Source organism: Coptis chinensis, chromosome 2 (genome assembly GCF_015680905.1).
Source record: "Coptis chinensis isolate HL-2020 chromosome 2, ASM1568090v1, whole genome shotgun sequence".
NCBI classification, from domain to species: Eukaryota; Viridiplantae; Streptophyta; class Magnoliopsida; order Ranunculales; family Ranunculaceae; genus Coptis; species Coptis chinensis.
This window is the reverse complement of record NC_141457.1, coordinates 45,858,379-45,876,069: the sequence shown is the minus strand read 5'-3', so window position 1 is coordinate 45,876,069 and position 17,691 is coordinate 45,858,379. Positions and strand designations below refer to the sequence as shown.

Genomic DNA, 17,691 nt, shown 5'->3' with positions numbered 1-17,691 from the left:
GGCGTGGACGAATGGTCAGTAGTAATGAAAAGCTTTACGCCAACAGAATTCTGGGCTGAAGCAACCAAGCATTAGCTCAGAAAGATGGGTAGGTTTGCTCATAAAACCGAGGAACATAAACTAGTACTAGTATATCAAGAAAATACATATAACAAATGAATATAAATACAAAATTACATGCGACTTCGATCCTAGATAGATAGAAAGCATCTTAAGGGTATCAAAGAACGATAAGTTTGTCCACAAAATATTGTTCTAAATAGAACAACATACATTTGGCACAACTAAAACCTCTGAAGTATACACGTAGCTTTGGTTCACTGCCCCCTTCATTGGACACCCTACTTGATGCAACTGTAAGCCTTCTAAACAACATCACAAGCTTTCACCTCCAATGGCTGGCGAAAAAAGTCTTCAGACCCGGCCAACACATTTCATCATGCCAATCATAAACCATGAGACTCTTTCTAATCAAAGCGAGATCTGTATCCCAATTCATACCAACCTCCTCCGGAACAAGATGATGCACATTACATATCTGACATTCTTCTTGTCATTTCGACTGCAATAGAAACTTCTGGAACATATTTGATGCCTTCAATGGGACGTGCCCTGAAAAAAATGAGCACATTGCACCAGTCGAGAACAAAACCAACTTACGACCTGACTTCATACTTTCCTGCTTGGGTAAGAGCTCGGAAACCTTTGTAAGGGGGGCTGGGTGAATTCTTGAGATCTAGTTTATCTATTTGGAGGCCTGAGAGAGCAACACCCATGATCTTGAAAGCCACTTGAAAGGTGGGAAATACATGCAGCCTTTCCAGTCCTTTTTCGAGCACCAAGGTCCCAGACATAGATGGAGCTTTATCTTTTGGAATCCGTCCGATGGACCAAGTGCAGGTCTGCAGGTACATTATACACTGCTCAAATGCTTACCAGGAAATACAGCTTGTTCTTTCATCATAAACCTGGGAATTAAAATTAGTCTTTGTTCTTATATCTATACAAAAAGAGGTAAATTGTGATAGTGGTGTCTTTAGAACAACCACCACCCCATGCCTACCAGACACAACAGAGATGAGAGGTCAGTTAATTTATCAGTGCTGGGTAACTCTCTGTAAATACCTACTTAAAACTTTTGAAATGGGTCACCTTTTGCGGAATAACATTCCTGTGTGGTAAGTAGTGTAATAGGAGGGAAAACATGGAATAGGAAGGAGTGAAGGACATGATGTAGGACAAGAAGCATGATTTTGGCAACTAGCATCATTCTATTTTAGTGATTAGGAATTGATTTATTAGTAATTTACTTTTGTATCTTAGGACAATTAGAATTAGTTTTTATTTTCTAATTACTTGAAGTCCAAGGAACCGCATCTATAAATATGGATTCTCTATTTTGTTTTTAGTGAATGTGATGGTGATTGAGAAAAAAATTGTTGGTGTGGGGCGGTGGTGGATCGGAATCCAAAAAGAGGTGGCTAGATACCAATTAATGAAGAACAAGGTAGTATTTTAGAAGAATGGAATGTGGAAATGTCACTTAGAGAAGAAAAGAAGAAAAGGGACCAAGAGATTAGATGAATAAATTAAGAAGAAGATGAATACTATGGATAAAGAAAGAGATTATGAGAATGATAAACTTGGAAGGGCAATTTTTTTATTCAATTGATCATAATAGTTAGTTCCACAAAACAATTAAAAAACCCATATTTATAGATATGGTTCCTTGGACTTCAAGTAATTTGAAACAAAAAAACCCAATTCTAATTCAACTAGGATACAAAAAATAAACTACTAAATAAATCAATTTCTAATTCTACAAATTTTCTTAAATAGAATAATGTTAGTTGTCAAAATCATGCTTGTCCTACATCAAGACAATACAAAATCTAAATCGAACACCCAACCTTCTGATCTGGACTCTGGCACACTACTAAATACAGTGCATAGATGATCAACGAAGATTACTACATTATGTTATCTTTTCATATGTATAAATTTAAACACAAAAAACTCAGAACAAACTCATTGAAACTCCCAAGGATGAGTCCAGGGATTAATTTTGGAGACCTAATTTTTCAGTAAGGACTAAGGAGCCTAACTGAAAATTAGCTCTCTAAAACTGCAAAGAAACACCATATACCAGATTTAAGATAACAGTGGATGAGCAATGCAGAATTCATAATTGGCAATCATCTTTGAGTGAGGTTGACAGCTAGCAATGTTTTTTTTTTCCCATTAACTAAATTAATAAGGACTCCTTCACACCAAATCAAATTTCATACGGCATACTCATTGATTTTGCAGCACAAAACTATCCCAACCCACCATAAATATGTCAAAGCTAATTCCTCGCATAGTATATACAAAAACCACAGCTCCCTATCATACTCTTAATAGAAGAGAATAAGAGATAACTCGATAAATTTGATGAATATCCATGCATTTCTTTCAAGCCATATATCCAACAACACGCATGGAAAAGAACCTGCTATGATAATCTCCCTACTGACCAAAGATTTCACATTTTCAGCTTTTCAAGATGTTTGCAGTACTTGGTCTTAGGTCCCAACGCACTCTTAAAGTATCCAAAAGTGACCTCCATCTTCGAAAGGGACATTCGACAAAGAGGTGAATGACAGGTTCCTCAATCCGACCATGAAACACACATCTATTAGCCATTACTTTTCCCCTCTCTTCAAGTTATCAGATATAAGACTTCTCCCTCATAGCCCAGACGAAAAAACAGACTTTTGATGGCACTTTTCAATTCCATATTTGATTATATGGTAAGTCATGAAGCTCAAGGTTCAGCTGCTGTATTCTTTCAATTCCTAGTAGCTCATACAAGGACTTGGTAAGGAAATTTTCAACTTGATCCAACCACCTCCTTGTAACAGTGTCATCTACCAAGCAACTCCAGTAAGAGATACCACATCCTGCATTTCCCTTTCAAAAAGTCTAGGTAGGAAATTCAACTTCAAAGATAGTGAATTACCATCTAGAATTACATGCTGCTCAACACGACCTTCTTTGTTGCTGGAAATGCCATAAAGTTGGCTGAAGCCATTTCTTAGCGGTTGTGCCAAGCATCATTTGTCATCCGAGAACTGTATTCTTGATCTATCACCAATCTTCTAACACAAACTTTCTCAATGTAGTCGCTATTGTTCATAATAGCGTTTCAACGTGAACCTCCTCATGTGGGAAAGTTCTTGAATGTGAACCATTGCTTCCACTCCATATTTATCATGTATTACCTCCTTCCCACATGATTGCTTTTCATCACTGTATTGCCAATTCCACTTTGCAATCAAAGATCTGTTCACATCAATAAGCCGTCTAATACCCAAACCTCCACATTCCTCAAGAGTGCAAACACTCTCCCATGCAATGAGATGGTATCTGTTGAGATGTTTAGTTTGCCCCACATGGGATGTTCAAAGCCTAGCAGAATAGTTTAAATGTACCCGCGCATCTCTACTCATCACCAATTGGTTTTGAGTTGGATGCCGCGATGTTTAAAATGGTATCAGAACAAGTTTGTGTTTGGCCAAAAAGGCATGTTTACTCCATGTCCATGTAACCCAAGTATGTTATCTACGTGTTAGCTCAAGTAACGCCACATGTGAGGGGCATGTTGGGAAATTATGTTTAGTCCCACATGGGATTTTAAAGCCTTGCAGTATAGTTTAAATGTTCTCGCACCTCTCCACTCATCACCTATTGGTTTTGAGTTGGATGCCATGATGTTTAAGATGGTATCAACGCAGCCTATTGTGTTTGGCCCAAAAGGCTGTTTACTCCACGTACCCAAGTATGTTATCCGCGTGTTACCTCAAGTAATGCCACACGTGAGGGGGCAGGTTGGGATATTTCGTTTAGTCTCACATATGATGTTTACAGACTTGCAGTAAAGTTTAAATGTTGGCCTCTACACTCATCGCCAACTGGTTTAAAGTTAGATGCCCTGATCCTTAATAGTATCCAGGCAAACCACCCTTACCTCCCCACACAAAGTATGTCATCATCTTCTCGAGGAATATACTTTTGAGGAATTAGTATCACCGGCATGTAATATAAAGAGAGGCAAGAGATCGTGGACTTAATGAGTACAATTATCCATCCCTTTTATAAGTACTTCCTCGTCCATACTGCTAGTCATCTCTATACAAAACTTTCAAACAATGGCATCCATGCCACTTTGGATTTGTATGGAGCCACTAGACGAATCCCTAAATATTGAGCTGGTAATGGACCAACTTTACAACTCACCATGTTTGCCACCCAAGAGTGAATAAGAACCTTGATAACCCATAAACGACACTCTTCCCAAATTGATATGAAGAGCCAAAATTGTTTGTACCTCATGCCATATGAAAATTGTTTTAATTTTCTTATCTGCTCCTCATTGTCAATGAGTCCAGTTGTATTGTCAGCCTACTGTAAAACAGGAACAGTTGTACTCGCAATTGCTTAATTTCCATTAATCAAACCACCTGCTTGAGTCTTCACCAGCATTTTGTAAGAACTTCAGCCACTAGTATAAACAACAATAGGTTCTCCTTGACAAAAATCCATAGTGCTTTTAAACTACCCTTCCTGTAATCATTGATCATAACGAAAAAAAATGAGACGTCGATACACAAGCACGTATCCATCGCCTGTACCTTTAACCAAACCCAAACCTTTCCAACAGATAATCAAGAAATTTCCAGCTTACAATATCAAAGTTACAAAGAGGTTTGCAGGCTCCTCCAAGAGTCGTTTGCAAATTGCAACCAATACTTCATCAATAATCTGTCTTCCCTGTACTGATGAACTCTGAAATTTAGAAATGGAGGGAATAACATGCTTCAGGCGAATAGTTGAGGTCTTTGCAATCATTTTATATAACCCCCCCAACAGACTTACGGGCCTGAAAGTCCGTGACATGGGATCACCATCCAGCTCCGGCACCAAGGTAATGACTAATGAAAGTGTTATTAGATCTCCAATTTATGAAATCTGCAGCTCTCTCACCACTCCGCTATTACTTCTTTCATAAAGATCCAGCATCGTTTGTACTCTCCCACTGGGTTACCGTCAGGTCCAGGAGACTACTCATTTGCAAGGCTATTAAGGGAGTGTTTTACTACATGTTCATCAGAGTCTCATTCTACCCATTATGCCATCTCGCTATTAATGGACTGGAATGGTATTCCAACCCATCAAGAGTAGACCGATCAGAAAATTGTTCTTCAGTAGTTTTCCTATAAAACCCAATCACAAGCGACTTGATCTTCCTTCGATCCTGCGTGAATTGCCCATCGACATACAGACCAGTATTTGCATTGGATCGATACCTTGCACTGGCAATGCAATGATATTAACCACTACATCTTTCTCCTTCCATTACCCAACTCATTTTGGCACTTATACGCCAAAATTTCTGCGTTTATACTTAGTTCTTGAGCACTTGGGTTTGTTCTCTCCTCCTCTTACAATCTTTCCAACTATCTCTGTAATTCCACCCGATCAACCTGAATTTCGGCATCTGCATATTACTGAAACAAAACGTGAAGTTTTGACCACCATTGTTCCATTTACGCAAACAAGATCATGGTTCTCCAGCCAAAGTCAAATCCACGCAAGCTCTACAAAATCTCAAGTACTCTACCCAATCTGCCGTAGAAAGGAAGCGGTCAGTTTCTCTTCATTGCAGATACATTATCATAATTAGAGTGAATGAATTGCCCCATTCAAATTAAGTCCATCAGACCATGATTGCTCATAAGCTCATTAAAACAGTCCATACAAATATTCCATCTGCCTTCTCTCCTCTCTGCAGTGAAATGGATTGCGTTCAAATTGCCCTGTAGAAATTAATGGGTAGCTTCCATAATTGGGGACATCATTTAATTCCACCTAAATTTATCTTTATCAGCTTTGTCCACTGGCCCATATACTGCAGTAAACATCTAAGTGAAGTTATCTTCTACGGTTCTACCATCGCAGACATGGTCAAAGCCTATCATACTGATCACTTTCACCCTATCGGTATCCGAAAATATGATCTGACCGCCATATCTTCCAGTAGAGGGACAAAACTCCCAACATGACCTGATCTCTCTCAAAGTATCGCATTAATCGTTCATCACAATGCTCCCTTTTAATTTCCTGAAGAGCATGAACCAATGGCCTGAATTTTAAACAATTTTCCTCAAACGCACAGACTCACCTTTAGAACTAGATCCCCTCATGTTCCATGTTGCCAAGGTATAATACATCAGAAAGGGATTCATCCCTTTGAATGTCTCCCATGCCTCCGTAGCTCCTCCTATACATCATCAACTCCTCTTGTGCATGCTGACTGACAGATTCATCACAAATATCATGTGCACATCAGCAGCCCAGCCCACCCCAATTTTCTTACTCACACCTTCTAACCTCTGAAATCTGCATCCACGCCCACCATTTTGGTAACTTCTGAAATATCATCATCAAACAAGGAGTTGTTACCTCTATTTTCAATTTCGTCGCCGTCAGACAAAGAACCCCAGTCTTCATTATTTTTTTAGCCTCCAGAATCCACCACTCCTTGGATGCACTTGGGCTTCCAGCATGTAAAGGCCCCACCCTTTCATTTTCCCCGCCTGCTAATATGGACTCATCTACACATAAAATATTTCTTCACTACGACAAGATTACGCTAGGCGCTTGCCATCAACCAGTCCCAGACTCTGCTCCAGCCAGGTTCCACCCAGTCCTGGGCTCACTACATGTCTATTTGTATGGGTACGGAGTTAAATGTTTCCTAGATGACTTCTCACCATATCTGAACAAAACAGTTTTTACATGAAGCTCTTCTGAAAAAAATTAGCTTTTTCTGATGTTTATAAAACATAGTTTGGGGGTTAAGTTTTCGATTCAATACATAGTGTAAGCTTTTCGTCTTAAAATCCTTTTATGCAATTACAACTTTTGTAGAGTAGTGCCTGTAATGAAGATATTTAGGAGGTAACTCCCATGAAATCATTTCTCAACCCATGTTCATGTATCCCGGCAAACGTGTCACCTGGTGTCAGTTTCCACTTTCTAGAAAGAGAGGGTCTTTAATAGAGCAAAATAAATCAGATACCTTATCAGCAAGGATATTCACAGTTCCATGGTTTGAAGTCAAATCTGCTGATGCAACACAAGGAGGAAGCCGAAACTGCACCATTATGGAGTCAACTGTCTTTCCAGAATCATTTCTTGTACCGACTAAAACACTCAGACGGCATGTCCCAGCATCTGAGGATAGTTGTGGCTTTACGTATATTGGAGTATTTTTCAACTTTTTAACCCTGTAAAAGGGGTATTGATGAAAAGCTTTGCCTAAAAGGAAAAAGAGTGCTGAGAACACCAATACCAAGAAGAATTCTGCAGCTTCGCACATACCTATAACTCATGAGCTTAAATTGACCATCAGGAGGTACAAAAGAAAGTACTTGATGTGATTCCCATGGCCGAAACCGAACACAAGGATGAAACCGAACATCGTTTAGAACAGAAGGGTTTGCAAAGGAGAGAGTCAAATCAGGGAGACCTGAGAGTTGACACTTCACTTGAACTTCACCGTATATCTCACATTTCACCAACATTCCATCTCTGCGAGACAAAATTAAAGAGAAAAGCAGTTATGCGTTATTTGCATAAAGTGAAAACACATATAGTTCTGCTGGTTGCTTTTGAACACAGACCTGTTGTAACAACTCCCACAAACTTTACCAACTGAGCTAGCTAGTAAGTGCAATTCGATGCATGCTTCTTCTTTTCTTTGATAGTCAGAATATTATATCCTAACCCCTAAATCCCCTTATTCCTATTGAAGGTGCAACTGGATGAATACTTAAAGGGTAACTATCTATAATGTAGTCCAATCCGTGTCCGCATACTTGTGTGTGAGTGTCTGTGTCTCTGTGTTTGTGTGTGACTGTTATTATATTTTATTTTCAGATTAAACAAAAGATTATTGGGGTTTTTAGACAGAGACCACCAATTGGGGTAGTCATTTGATATAGACCCCCAATTTTTCAGATATTTGTTTTACACCCCTAATGTAACTGGTCGACTGGGTCAAGTGGTAGTCTTTTATTTCGTGACCAAAGTACCCTTGTGAAGTTTTAATACTGAAAATGCCCCTGACTGCCTGACTGGTGTAGTTGTTATTTTATTATTATGCTTTAATGGAAAGTGGTGTAACTGTGCAGTGTGGTGTGTAGCCATACGCCTGTACATGAATTCTGTAAAGTCCCAAACACAACACAAGCCCGACACCCATTTCAGTCACAACTGGGTTTGATTCAAACCGACCAATACAGTTTCTTCTCTACCCATTTCCCTTCTTCTACACCCATTTTCATCAGATCTGAAACCACCATTATTATCAGCCATTGAACACGCAAGAACACTTGAAATCGAAGCCCCACATCCACAAGTCGCAACATATCCACACAATAAAACGAAAATCAGACCTCCAACATAACCACCATGATCGCGAACCCAATTTCAAACCAAACATTACCAAAACCAGATTTAAACATCACGAAATTGGCGCTCCAAGAACACCCAACAACACGAAATTTGTTTCCAACTAGCTTCATGAAAAAAACATCTCCAAAGAACAAGCCACAGAAACCAAAGAACCCACGAATCAAAAAAAAAAGAACCCTGTTACAGGTTTTGTTTATATTGAGGAAGATAACAACTAACTACTTTAAATCTCTGTTAATCTCAGTCGTATGTTTTAGTTGCATCTTACTTTGGCACGTGTCCAAGGGCATTTAGGTCTTCACAAGAAAACCCAACAATAAACTGATGGTCAACTTGCATTGACTGAAAGTTGACCCAGTCAACCAGTGAGATTGGGGGTCTATGTCTAAAAACCCAAGATTATTTGTGAGACAATGACCACAAAGATTTTTTGTGAGAAACCTCCAAAGGGAGTAAAACTCATTAAGGGCCAGCTTGCCCCCAACATTATCCACTACAGTCAATCTTTTGTGAAGACAACCATCCTGTATAGAAAGACTCTACACTTTTAAAGAAAATTCATTCTCTGGTTTGCAAAACCCTTTTGAGGGGAAAGTCATTGTGTAGGGTACATCTTTACCTAATCTAATTTAGACTGAAAAAGGTTTAGAACAGAGCTGCAAACTTTGTGAATGGTTGCTACTATCTCTTGATTCCAACTTCTTCAGCACCACCTTCAAGTGATAAAGCAGCCAACCAAAAAAAATATCACTTCTCTCAGCAAGTAAGTGAACAAGTTAATGTCTCAATCGAATCTCTTGATGGGGCACAAGAGGATTGAGTAAAAAACAATTATCTAATGGAATTAGGATTATTTAGTATTTAGTAGTACTATTTATTTCGTAACTTAGTTTAATTAGTAATTAGCATTCTAGTAGGTTCTATTTTAGTAGTTGGTTTCTATTTAGGATTTCTTGGAGATTGTACAAATAAGACCTTTGGTCTCACAATTAAGTTGGTTGATTTATTGAGAATATTATAGTGATTTTCGAATTAAAAGTGTGTTGATTATAGGGTTTACTAAAATCCCCTTTTTCCATCAAATTAGGGTTAGAATTAGCCTTAGTTTATGAATGGTGTGTTGCTTCCGTTTTTAATTCACATAACTATCTCTTTCAAAAGCGTTCAATTTATTCAATGAACTCCAATAGTGATGCATGGGTATGGAATTAATAGTATTTAGTTTAGTTAGTTTCTATCTTTATTTGTTATCTTAGTAGTAGTTTCCTATTAGGACTCTAAATAGAATTAGGAACAAGGTTTATTATATAAAAGCATCTAGGCCTTCACTGTTAGGTTGGTTGTTTTTGGATTGTTTAATTAAGAGATTGAATTAAGAAAATTCGTTTTCCCTTTGAAACCCTAGTTTTTGAGTGTTTATCAATTTTATTCATTGGTGTTATTGATTCGAAGTTGCTTCCGCCTTCGTATACATCAAATTGGTATCAGATTTTAGGTTTTTTCCTGGTTTGCTCGTCATGGATACTCAACTAAGAGGACGTGGACGACCACCAGTAGTGAATACAAGATTGGTTCGTGTTGAGAAAGAATTGCAAGCGAATTCGACTAATTTGCACGACATAGAAGAGATTTTGATGAAGCTCGTACTTGACTATCAGCCCAAACAAACCATCGAAGTTGTGGATAGACAACGGGCCGAAGATGACCTCCAAGATTCCCACCACTCTGGTTCTGAAGTTGCGTTAGTTGTTGAAGCCCAAAATACTCTATCAAATCGACGCTGCAGTCATGCACCCTCGCACAGAAATTCTCCACATCCATCTTCCATTGAAAGCGATACATAATTGCTTGTAGCTTCAAGCACTAAATCACCATCTTCTTCAATTCGTCGATTGGGACGACCTATTGTTGATGGAAGTGGTCCAATTTTGAATCCCACTGATCGGGGTCGATTTCCTCGTGCTGATTTAGCCTTCCTGAGTCAAGATTGCAGAAACAATCACAGAATTCGAGTTCCCCATGTTGATCAAACTTTTCAGCATAAAGATTTTGCTCAAGAAATTTATTATGACACAGATCTTGATGCACATGCAATAAGCAATCGTCGAAATCCGTCAGGCCTTGGTCGTGGTCAAAGACCTGTTGCTGCTTCTATTACTCATGCTCCTCTTCTCCAGCAGACTTTCATTCAAGCAAAGAGACGATCATATTTGCCTAATTCATGGGCTGGGCAAACTAATCCCACTTGGGCTTCTAATGTGCAGGCCCATGGAAGACCACATGATACTTTCAGGGCTGCAAATTATATTCCAGTCCAAGCAAATACTAGGCCTGCCCGCAAGAAAGTTGTTACTGCTGACCAGGGTGCACCCCATTCCCCTGGCCTAGAGGATTCGCCACCCCCTTCGCCGCGCCAACACCGCCGACAGCCACGCTGGTTAGCACCAGCTTTTGATCCTTCGGACCCTTCAGATTCTTCATCTAGTCCTTCTCCACCAAGCCGCAATAACAACAATGGTCGCAATCATAGGCGTGGGCATCAACAAAAAGTGCACCATAATGCAGGTAATTTTGATATTAATCGTTTATTGCGCATTTTGGAGAAGAATCAGATGGGTGATATTAAATTAGACGTGCCTAAATTTGATGAAAAATTACAGCCTGATGCTTTTGTTGATTGGTTAACTAAGATTAAAAATGTTTTTGATTATAAAAATTTGGTGGATCCTAAGTGTGTTAAATTAGTTGCGACTAAATTAACAGGCTATGCACTTGTTTGGTGGGATGAACTTCAATTGACACGTGCTAAATTGGGTTACAATAAAATTACCACTTGGGATAAGATGTGTCGAGAGAGCTGCAAAGAGAATTTATACCTCATAATTATGAGAGGGATTTATTTATGCGCCTCCAAAATTTAAAGCAAAAGCTTAAGAGTGATTGAGTATACTGAGGTGTTTCTTTTATTGGGCACCAGGGCTGATTTATCTGAGACAATGGAACAAAAGGTAGTAAGATATTTGAATGGTTTCAACCAATCAATACAGAAATATTTGATATTTAAAGATATTTTTGATATGTCTGACGCTATCAAATATGCTCTTAAGACTGAAGAATTGCATAAATCTTCTGTTTCTATAGCTACACCACATCCAATTTCTATTCCCACTTTTGAGGCTATATGTTTTGAGTGCAGCAGAGTTGGACATAAGAAAAGTGATTGTCCACAGTTAAAGAGAGTGGCATTAGTCCATGATGATCATAGTGAGATGGGTGCTACACAGTTGCCGCATAGTATGACTCAGCCTGTTGTTGTTACACCTCCCGATTTTGGTGCTCCTGCTTTGATGGTCCATCGATCCTTGGTTACTTTTTCCACTGATAAACCTTTTCGGCGTCGTTTTGCCATTTTTGAAACTCGTTGTATTGTAGGAGACAAACTTTGCAATGTCATTATTGATAGTGGTTCTAGTGATAATCTTGTCTCACAAGAAATGGTTAATAAGCTCCAATTGAAGACTGAACCGCTTCCAGAACTATACAAAATATAAAGCTTGAACAAGGATGGTGAAATTGAGCTTACTCGTCATTGCTTGGTTCCTTTCTCCATTGGCTCCCTTTACGAAGATGAAGTTTGGTGCCCTGTGATTCCTATAACTATTGTTTGCCATCTATTATTGGGGCGACCATGACAATATGACCGAGATAACTTATGATGGCGCTGCCAGTACCTATTCTTTCATTTTTCAGGGCCAATAGATTGTATTGACTTCACTTCCTCCTACATGTACTGTTCAAGGATTGTCACAACGTTCTGTTTTTTTTCTCCTTAAACTCGAGGACGAGTTTGCTTTTAAGCCGGGGAGTCGAATGCATGGGCATGGAATTAATAGTATTTAGTTTAGTTAGTTTCTATCCTTATTTGTTATGTTAGTAGTAGTTTCTTATTAAGACTCTAAATAGAATTAGGAACAAGATTTATTATATAAAAACATCTAGGCCTTCATTGTTAGGTTGGTTGTTTTTGGATTGTTTAATTAAGAGATTGAATTAAGAAAATTCGTTTTCCCTTTGAAACTCTAGTTTTTGGGTGTTTATCAATTTTATTCATTGGTATTATTGATTCGAAATTGCTTCCGCCTTCGTATACATCAAATAGCTTGCCCAAAGTCTGCACAGAATGCCCAAACCTTTTAAAGTTTGAATGATGTATTTTCTCAACTGTTCCCATGGCTACGAAACCAGGTAGGGCTAATATCCTTAGATATCACAGAATGTCAAGTATATAGATTATAGGGAACTGAGTACCATAGGAAATCGGATCTTCTGGTTCATACCTCTAAAATAGAAATTATGTCTTACAATTTACTTTTTCATATTTTCAAAAACAATACATCGAGCTGTCGGAAAGAATTTGTAATGAAAGATTTGAGACGATACTTTATCTTGCTTTGCAAATAGAACAGAGTTCTACCAGGATTTTAGTCCATCAAACCCGATACACTGAAAGGTTGAAATAGTTTAAAATGGACAAAGCACGCCCTCTTAGTGCACCCATGGTTGTTGTGCAGAGTTTAGATTTATATAAGGATCCATTTCGACCGAAGACGAACATAAAGAAGTTCTTGGTCCTGAAGTATCCTACTTGAGTGCTATTGGAGCACTTCTAGCACAATGCCACAAGTCCATACATTGTATTTTATTATAAGGATATTATTGTGTACCTACACTTCAACACTGGACTAGTGTCAAACCCACATAGAGATATTTTCATGGATTAACAGATATGAAACTATTTTATCATTGTGATTTTACTAACAACTCTAATCTAGTTGGCTATGTAGTCTCGGGTTATCTATCAGACCCTCATAAGGGTCACTCTCAAACAGGTAAAGTTTTTATTAATACTATGCAACTATGTCTTGGCAATCGACAAAGCAAAGAACAGTTGTAGCTTCCTTCAATCATGCAAAGTTAATTGCACTAATTGAAGCAACTAGAGAAAGTGTGGTTAAGAACCATCATTCAACATACAAAAAGAAATTATCAATTGACCTCAGGATGAGCCGACAACAATTTATGAAGACAATGATGTGTGCATTACCTAACTACAAGAAGGATTCATTAAGGGAGATTAAACCAAGCACCTTTTGCCAAAGTTAAAGTGATCAGAGTTGAACAAAATCGATCCAGTGACAACTTAACTAATTTACTCGCCAATGCACCTCTCAAGGCAACGTTTCAAAAGATGGTACACGAGATAGGCATGTGATGGCTCAGTAGTCATCAGAAAAATTAGATATTGATGTAGTTATGTTATATTGAGGGGGATTGTTGTTTAGGGAGAGCATTTATATGTTTTACATGTTGTACTCTTTATCCTTCGACTAGGATTTTCCCATTGAGTTTTTTCCTTGCCAAGGTTTTAACGATGCAACATATTCCATGACTTTCTAGAATGTTGCTTTCAAGAAAGTTGAACTCTTTTTCTTTAGCTTTAGTTTTTTTTTCACTAGATTTTCATTAGCGAGATTTTAATGAAACAATAATCATTGTATGGTGGTCATCCTAAGGAGAATGTTATAAAGACATGGGCCTTATGTAGATGTCCACCATGAGACAATTAGGAATTCACATTGAGATATATATATTATTAGGGCTTCACTTAATAGAGAAAGGAGACACATTCTCAAAGGTTTCTTTTCTTGTCTATGGAGGCTACTTGTCTTGGAAGTAACTCCTTTACAATCCTTAGACAAGAAAAAAAAACCTTTGAGGGTGTCTCCTTTCTCTATTGAATAAAATTCTAATAATATATAACTCAATGTGAAACCCTCGTGGGCTCATGGTGGGCATCCACATAAGGCCTATGTTTTTATAACACTGCCCCCTTGGATGACCATCATACAATGACTGTAGCCCTATTAAAACCTTGCTAAAGAAAACTCAATGGGAAAAACCAAAACTAAGGAAAAAGAGTAAAACACACAAATGTCATTGAATATTTTGCCTTGTTAAAACCTTTGTTGGGAAAAAAACCCAAATTCTAGTCAACGGAAAGTGCAACGCACAAAAGACATAAATGTTCCCCCTGAATAGTACTCCCCCTCAATGTAGCAGATTTCCATCAATATCTAATTTGTCTAATGATTGAATCGTAGCATGCCTATCCCACATACCATCTTCTGAAATGTTGACTTGGGTAGTGCCTTGGTAAATAAATCAGCTAAGTTGTCACTCGATCGAACTTGTTTGAATGTGATCACTTTTTTTCTTTGACACTCATATGTGTAAAAGAACTTTGGTGGAAGGTGCTTGGTTCGAGAAAATTTATGGATCCATCACTGTCATGGGTCGGACCTACTGTTTATAATCTCACAGACCACTTTAATCCATATAAAAAAAAGGATACTACTTTAATAAAGGGATTGATCATTAATCAAATTAAGAGGGCCACAATTTCAAAAATGATCCACCATAGGAATGATCTTGCATTATCATGGGATCATATCCCAATGTAAAGAGACAGAACAAAATTTAATTGAAGGTAGGATCCATCCCAGTTTAAGACAACCTTTTCCCTTTAGCAGTCTACAGTACAAGATGTTAGTACATAGCTTTTAAATTATTCTTTAGTTGTTGATGGTCTAATATAAACCAATCGGATTGAAGGAATTCATCATTGAAATAAACCATAAAAGGAAATAGCTAATAACCTAATATGCTTATTGACTAACTGAATTTCCACAAACTATCTATTGGAACAAAAACTCTAGGATTCCTATCTCATTCTCTCACTTCTAATAAAAATGGGATATGGCCTAATGGATTACAACTGTGCTCAGGAAGCTAGACACTTTCAATTGAGCAATTTGCTATAAAATTGTGCCAACTGATGTACAAGAGAGCTTCCACCATCACTACCATAATCCATATTTTTCCTATATATTGGAATAATCTCAATCAATCAAATAAATGGGCCTAAAACTTGTATATTTTGTGGTAGTCTGAATCGAATGAGAGGTAATCCTCGTCATTCTTGAGTGTGTGCTCTTGGATTATCTAAATCAATGGATTTCACATGTGTACCTGCTTATAATTGCATCCATTTCCTCAACAAGATCAACATAGACTTCATTTTTTGCATGCTTCAAATCCATAGTTCTCCAAGGAATAGAAGATGCTGTTGCACCAGGAAGGGTATTGCTCACGTTGGAACCGTTACCAGTCACAACACTCAAAACCTTGCTGACAATATTTGGTGGAGCTATCATCTCTCTTAAGATGTTTGGCTCTGTTGTAAGAGGAAAGCCGTTGTCTATCATCTCATCTAGAAGCTGCAATTAACTCCAAAAATACCCGTCAGTTTCCCAAAGTTTCAGGTAGCTTGGAGCACACAAAAAAAGTTTGGGCCAGAATGGAAGAGCAGGTGATTGAGAGTCACATAGAATACTGAAGAATGATGGATTAGCTTCAAGAAATGATAGTATTTCTAGTGTCATTATTGAATATATCATGGGAAAAGAAGAAACTATATCTAATTGAGTGGAGACAAGTACCTCATAAACAATAATGAAATTATCCTTGATTAAGTCTTCATTCAAACCACCAAGATATTCCGAGAGAACGTCTGCTACTCTAGAAAGAAACTAGAAACCAAGAAATTTAAGATGGGCCCTACAGTTTTATAAACAAACATTAAATAAATAAAACGAACCTCAAGAGCCATTAGAGGAGCCATTTCAACTTGTGTACAGGCTAAAAAAGTAATCCCTTCGCGACCGATTTGGAAAAGGTAATGTGTTGGTGATGCAATAACAGGTGGAAGCTAAAATATTAAAACAATCAAAACACAAATCAACGGAAACCCAAGATTGGCGGTAATTAATTTTTTTTTATTACCTTGGATGAAATGGATTGGTCCCAAAACCAAGAACATATAGACCGGTCCACTCGGTGCCCGGTTAACTGTTTCTCCAGCATCACCTCTCTGTGAATAGAAAGAAGAATTTTTAGAATAAATAAAACAAAATGTTTAGAAATGTATGACGTGCTTACCCGGAGTCAGATACCAGAAAAATGCACTGCAACATTTCTCTCTCTCTCTCTACTGATTTTTCGATTTTTCTGGCTTATCAACATTAATGTTGGGCTGGGTTGGGCCACAAGCCCAATTGAATCCTATCCTATTAACTTACAATTTTGCGTTAAATTATTTTTAGAAATCACTCAAAACACCAAAGTCCTAGTTTTAAATTTTTAATGGCTCACGACCCAGCATTTGAATTAAAATCACCCCCAAGGACTAAAGAAGTTGGCCTGGTCATTTATTTTTCATCTTATTCCCACTTTTACCCTTCTGTTTGGTTAGATTCGGTTTAGAAAATAGAACAAAATCACGATAGAAAAAACCAAAACCCCTTCTTCTCCGATTTTTCTCCAACCGACCAGCTTTTAAAATCAAAATAAAGAAAGAAACCGATAAGCCTTCTCTGAGTCTGTTGAGAACAAAAAGTTTAGGATTTTTTTTAGAGATACGAAAAGAAGCAAAGATGTGAAATTATAAGGGTTCTTTTTTTATTTTTGGCGAAGAAGAACAGATGGGGCAACGGGCAAAGAGATTGTGTTTCTAATGTCTATCAACTTAAGCTATAAAGCCTTTGGGCTTTCGGCTTTGCATGACAATAATTGGTGGGGAAATTTGCATTGGTTAATGGAAGAAAATTTACCTGGAATTTTTTCATTTAATCCTAAGAGTTTAGAAGATCTAAAATTATTGTGAATATACTGCTGGTTCCTCCTCGTAGGATGAGGACTTGCCTGATTAGTACTAATGACAGTAATGAGATTAAGAAACGAATTCTTGATTGTAATGCTACTCTTATGTATACTGAATGTGAGAATGTTAAGAAAATAGAGAGTTTGGATTATGAATGTTAGATTTGTGAGCATAGTACGAAATAAATGTTCAAAACTTTGTCAAATTTGAAATGCTTGAGTTTGATTATTTCAGTATACTTGTTTCGAGTCATCCCCAAAGTTCATAGTTCGGTAGCTATAAACACTCATTGTTCATAGCTATGAGCTATGAACAATGAGTGTTTATAGTCCATACTATACGTACTATGAACAATCAATGTTCATAGTCATGAACTATGAATATTCTTTGTT

General features: G+C 37.7%; 1 protein-coding gene across 2 annotated transcripts; it reads right to left on the bottom strand.

Annotated features, from left to right (window-relative positions):
- Window positions 1-112: 112 nt before the first annotated feature.
- On the bottom strand, window positions 113-17,463 carry ZIP4 (Clathrin adaptor complexes medium subunit family protein). 2 transcript variants are annotated; one of them, XM_086588923.1, is made up of 8 exons: window positions 16,579-17,463; window positions 16,423-16,510; window positions 16,238-16,348; window positions 16,080-16,169; window positions 15,610-15,857; window positions 7,426-7,635; window positions 7,124-7,331; window positions 113-968 (listed from the first exon to the last, which is right to left on the bottom strand). In XM_086588923.1, exons 1-8 carry the CDS (start codon window positions 16,611-16,613, stop codon window positions 933-935), a joined length of 1,026 nt encoding a protein of 341 aa, XP_086445049.1. In that variant the 5' UTR covers window positions 16,614-17,463; the 3' UTR covers window positions 113-932. The 2 variants fall into 2 exon arrangements, with proteins under 2 accessions (XP_086445049.1, XP_086445047.1); XM_086588921.1 differs by having other exon boundaries at window positions 113-902; window positions 16,579-17,456.
- Window positions 17,464-17,691: the final 228 nt, after the last annotated feature.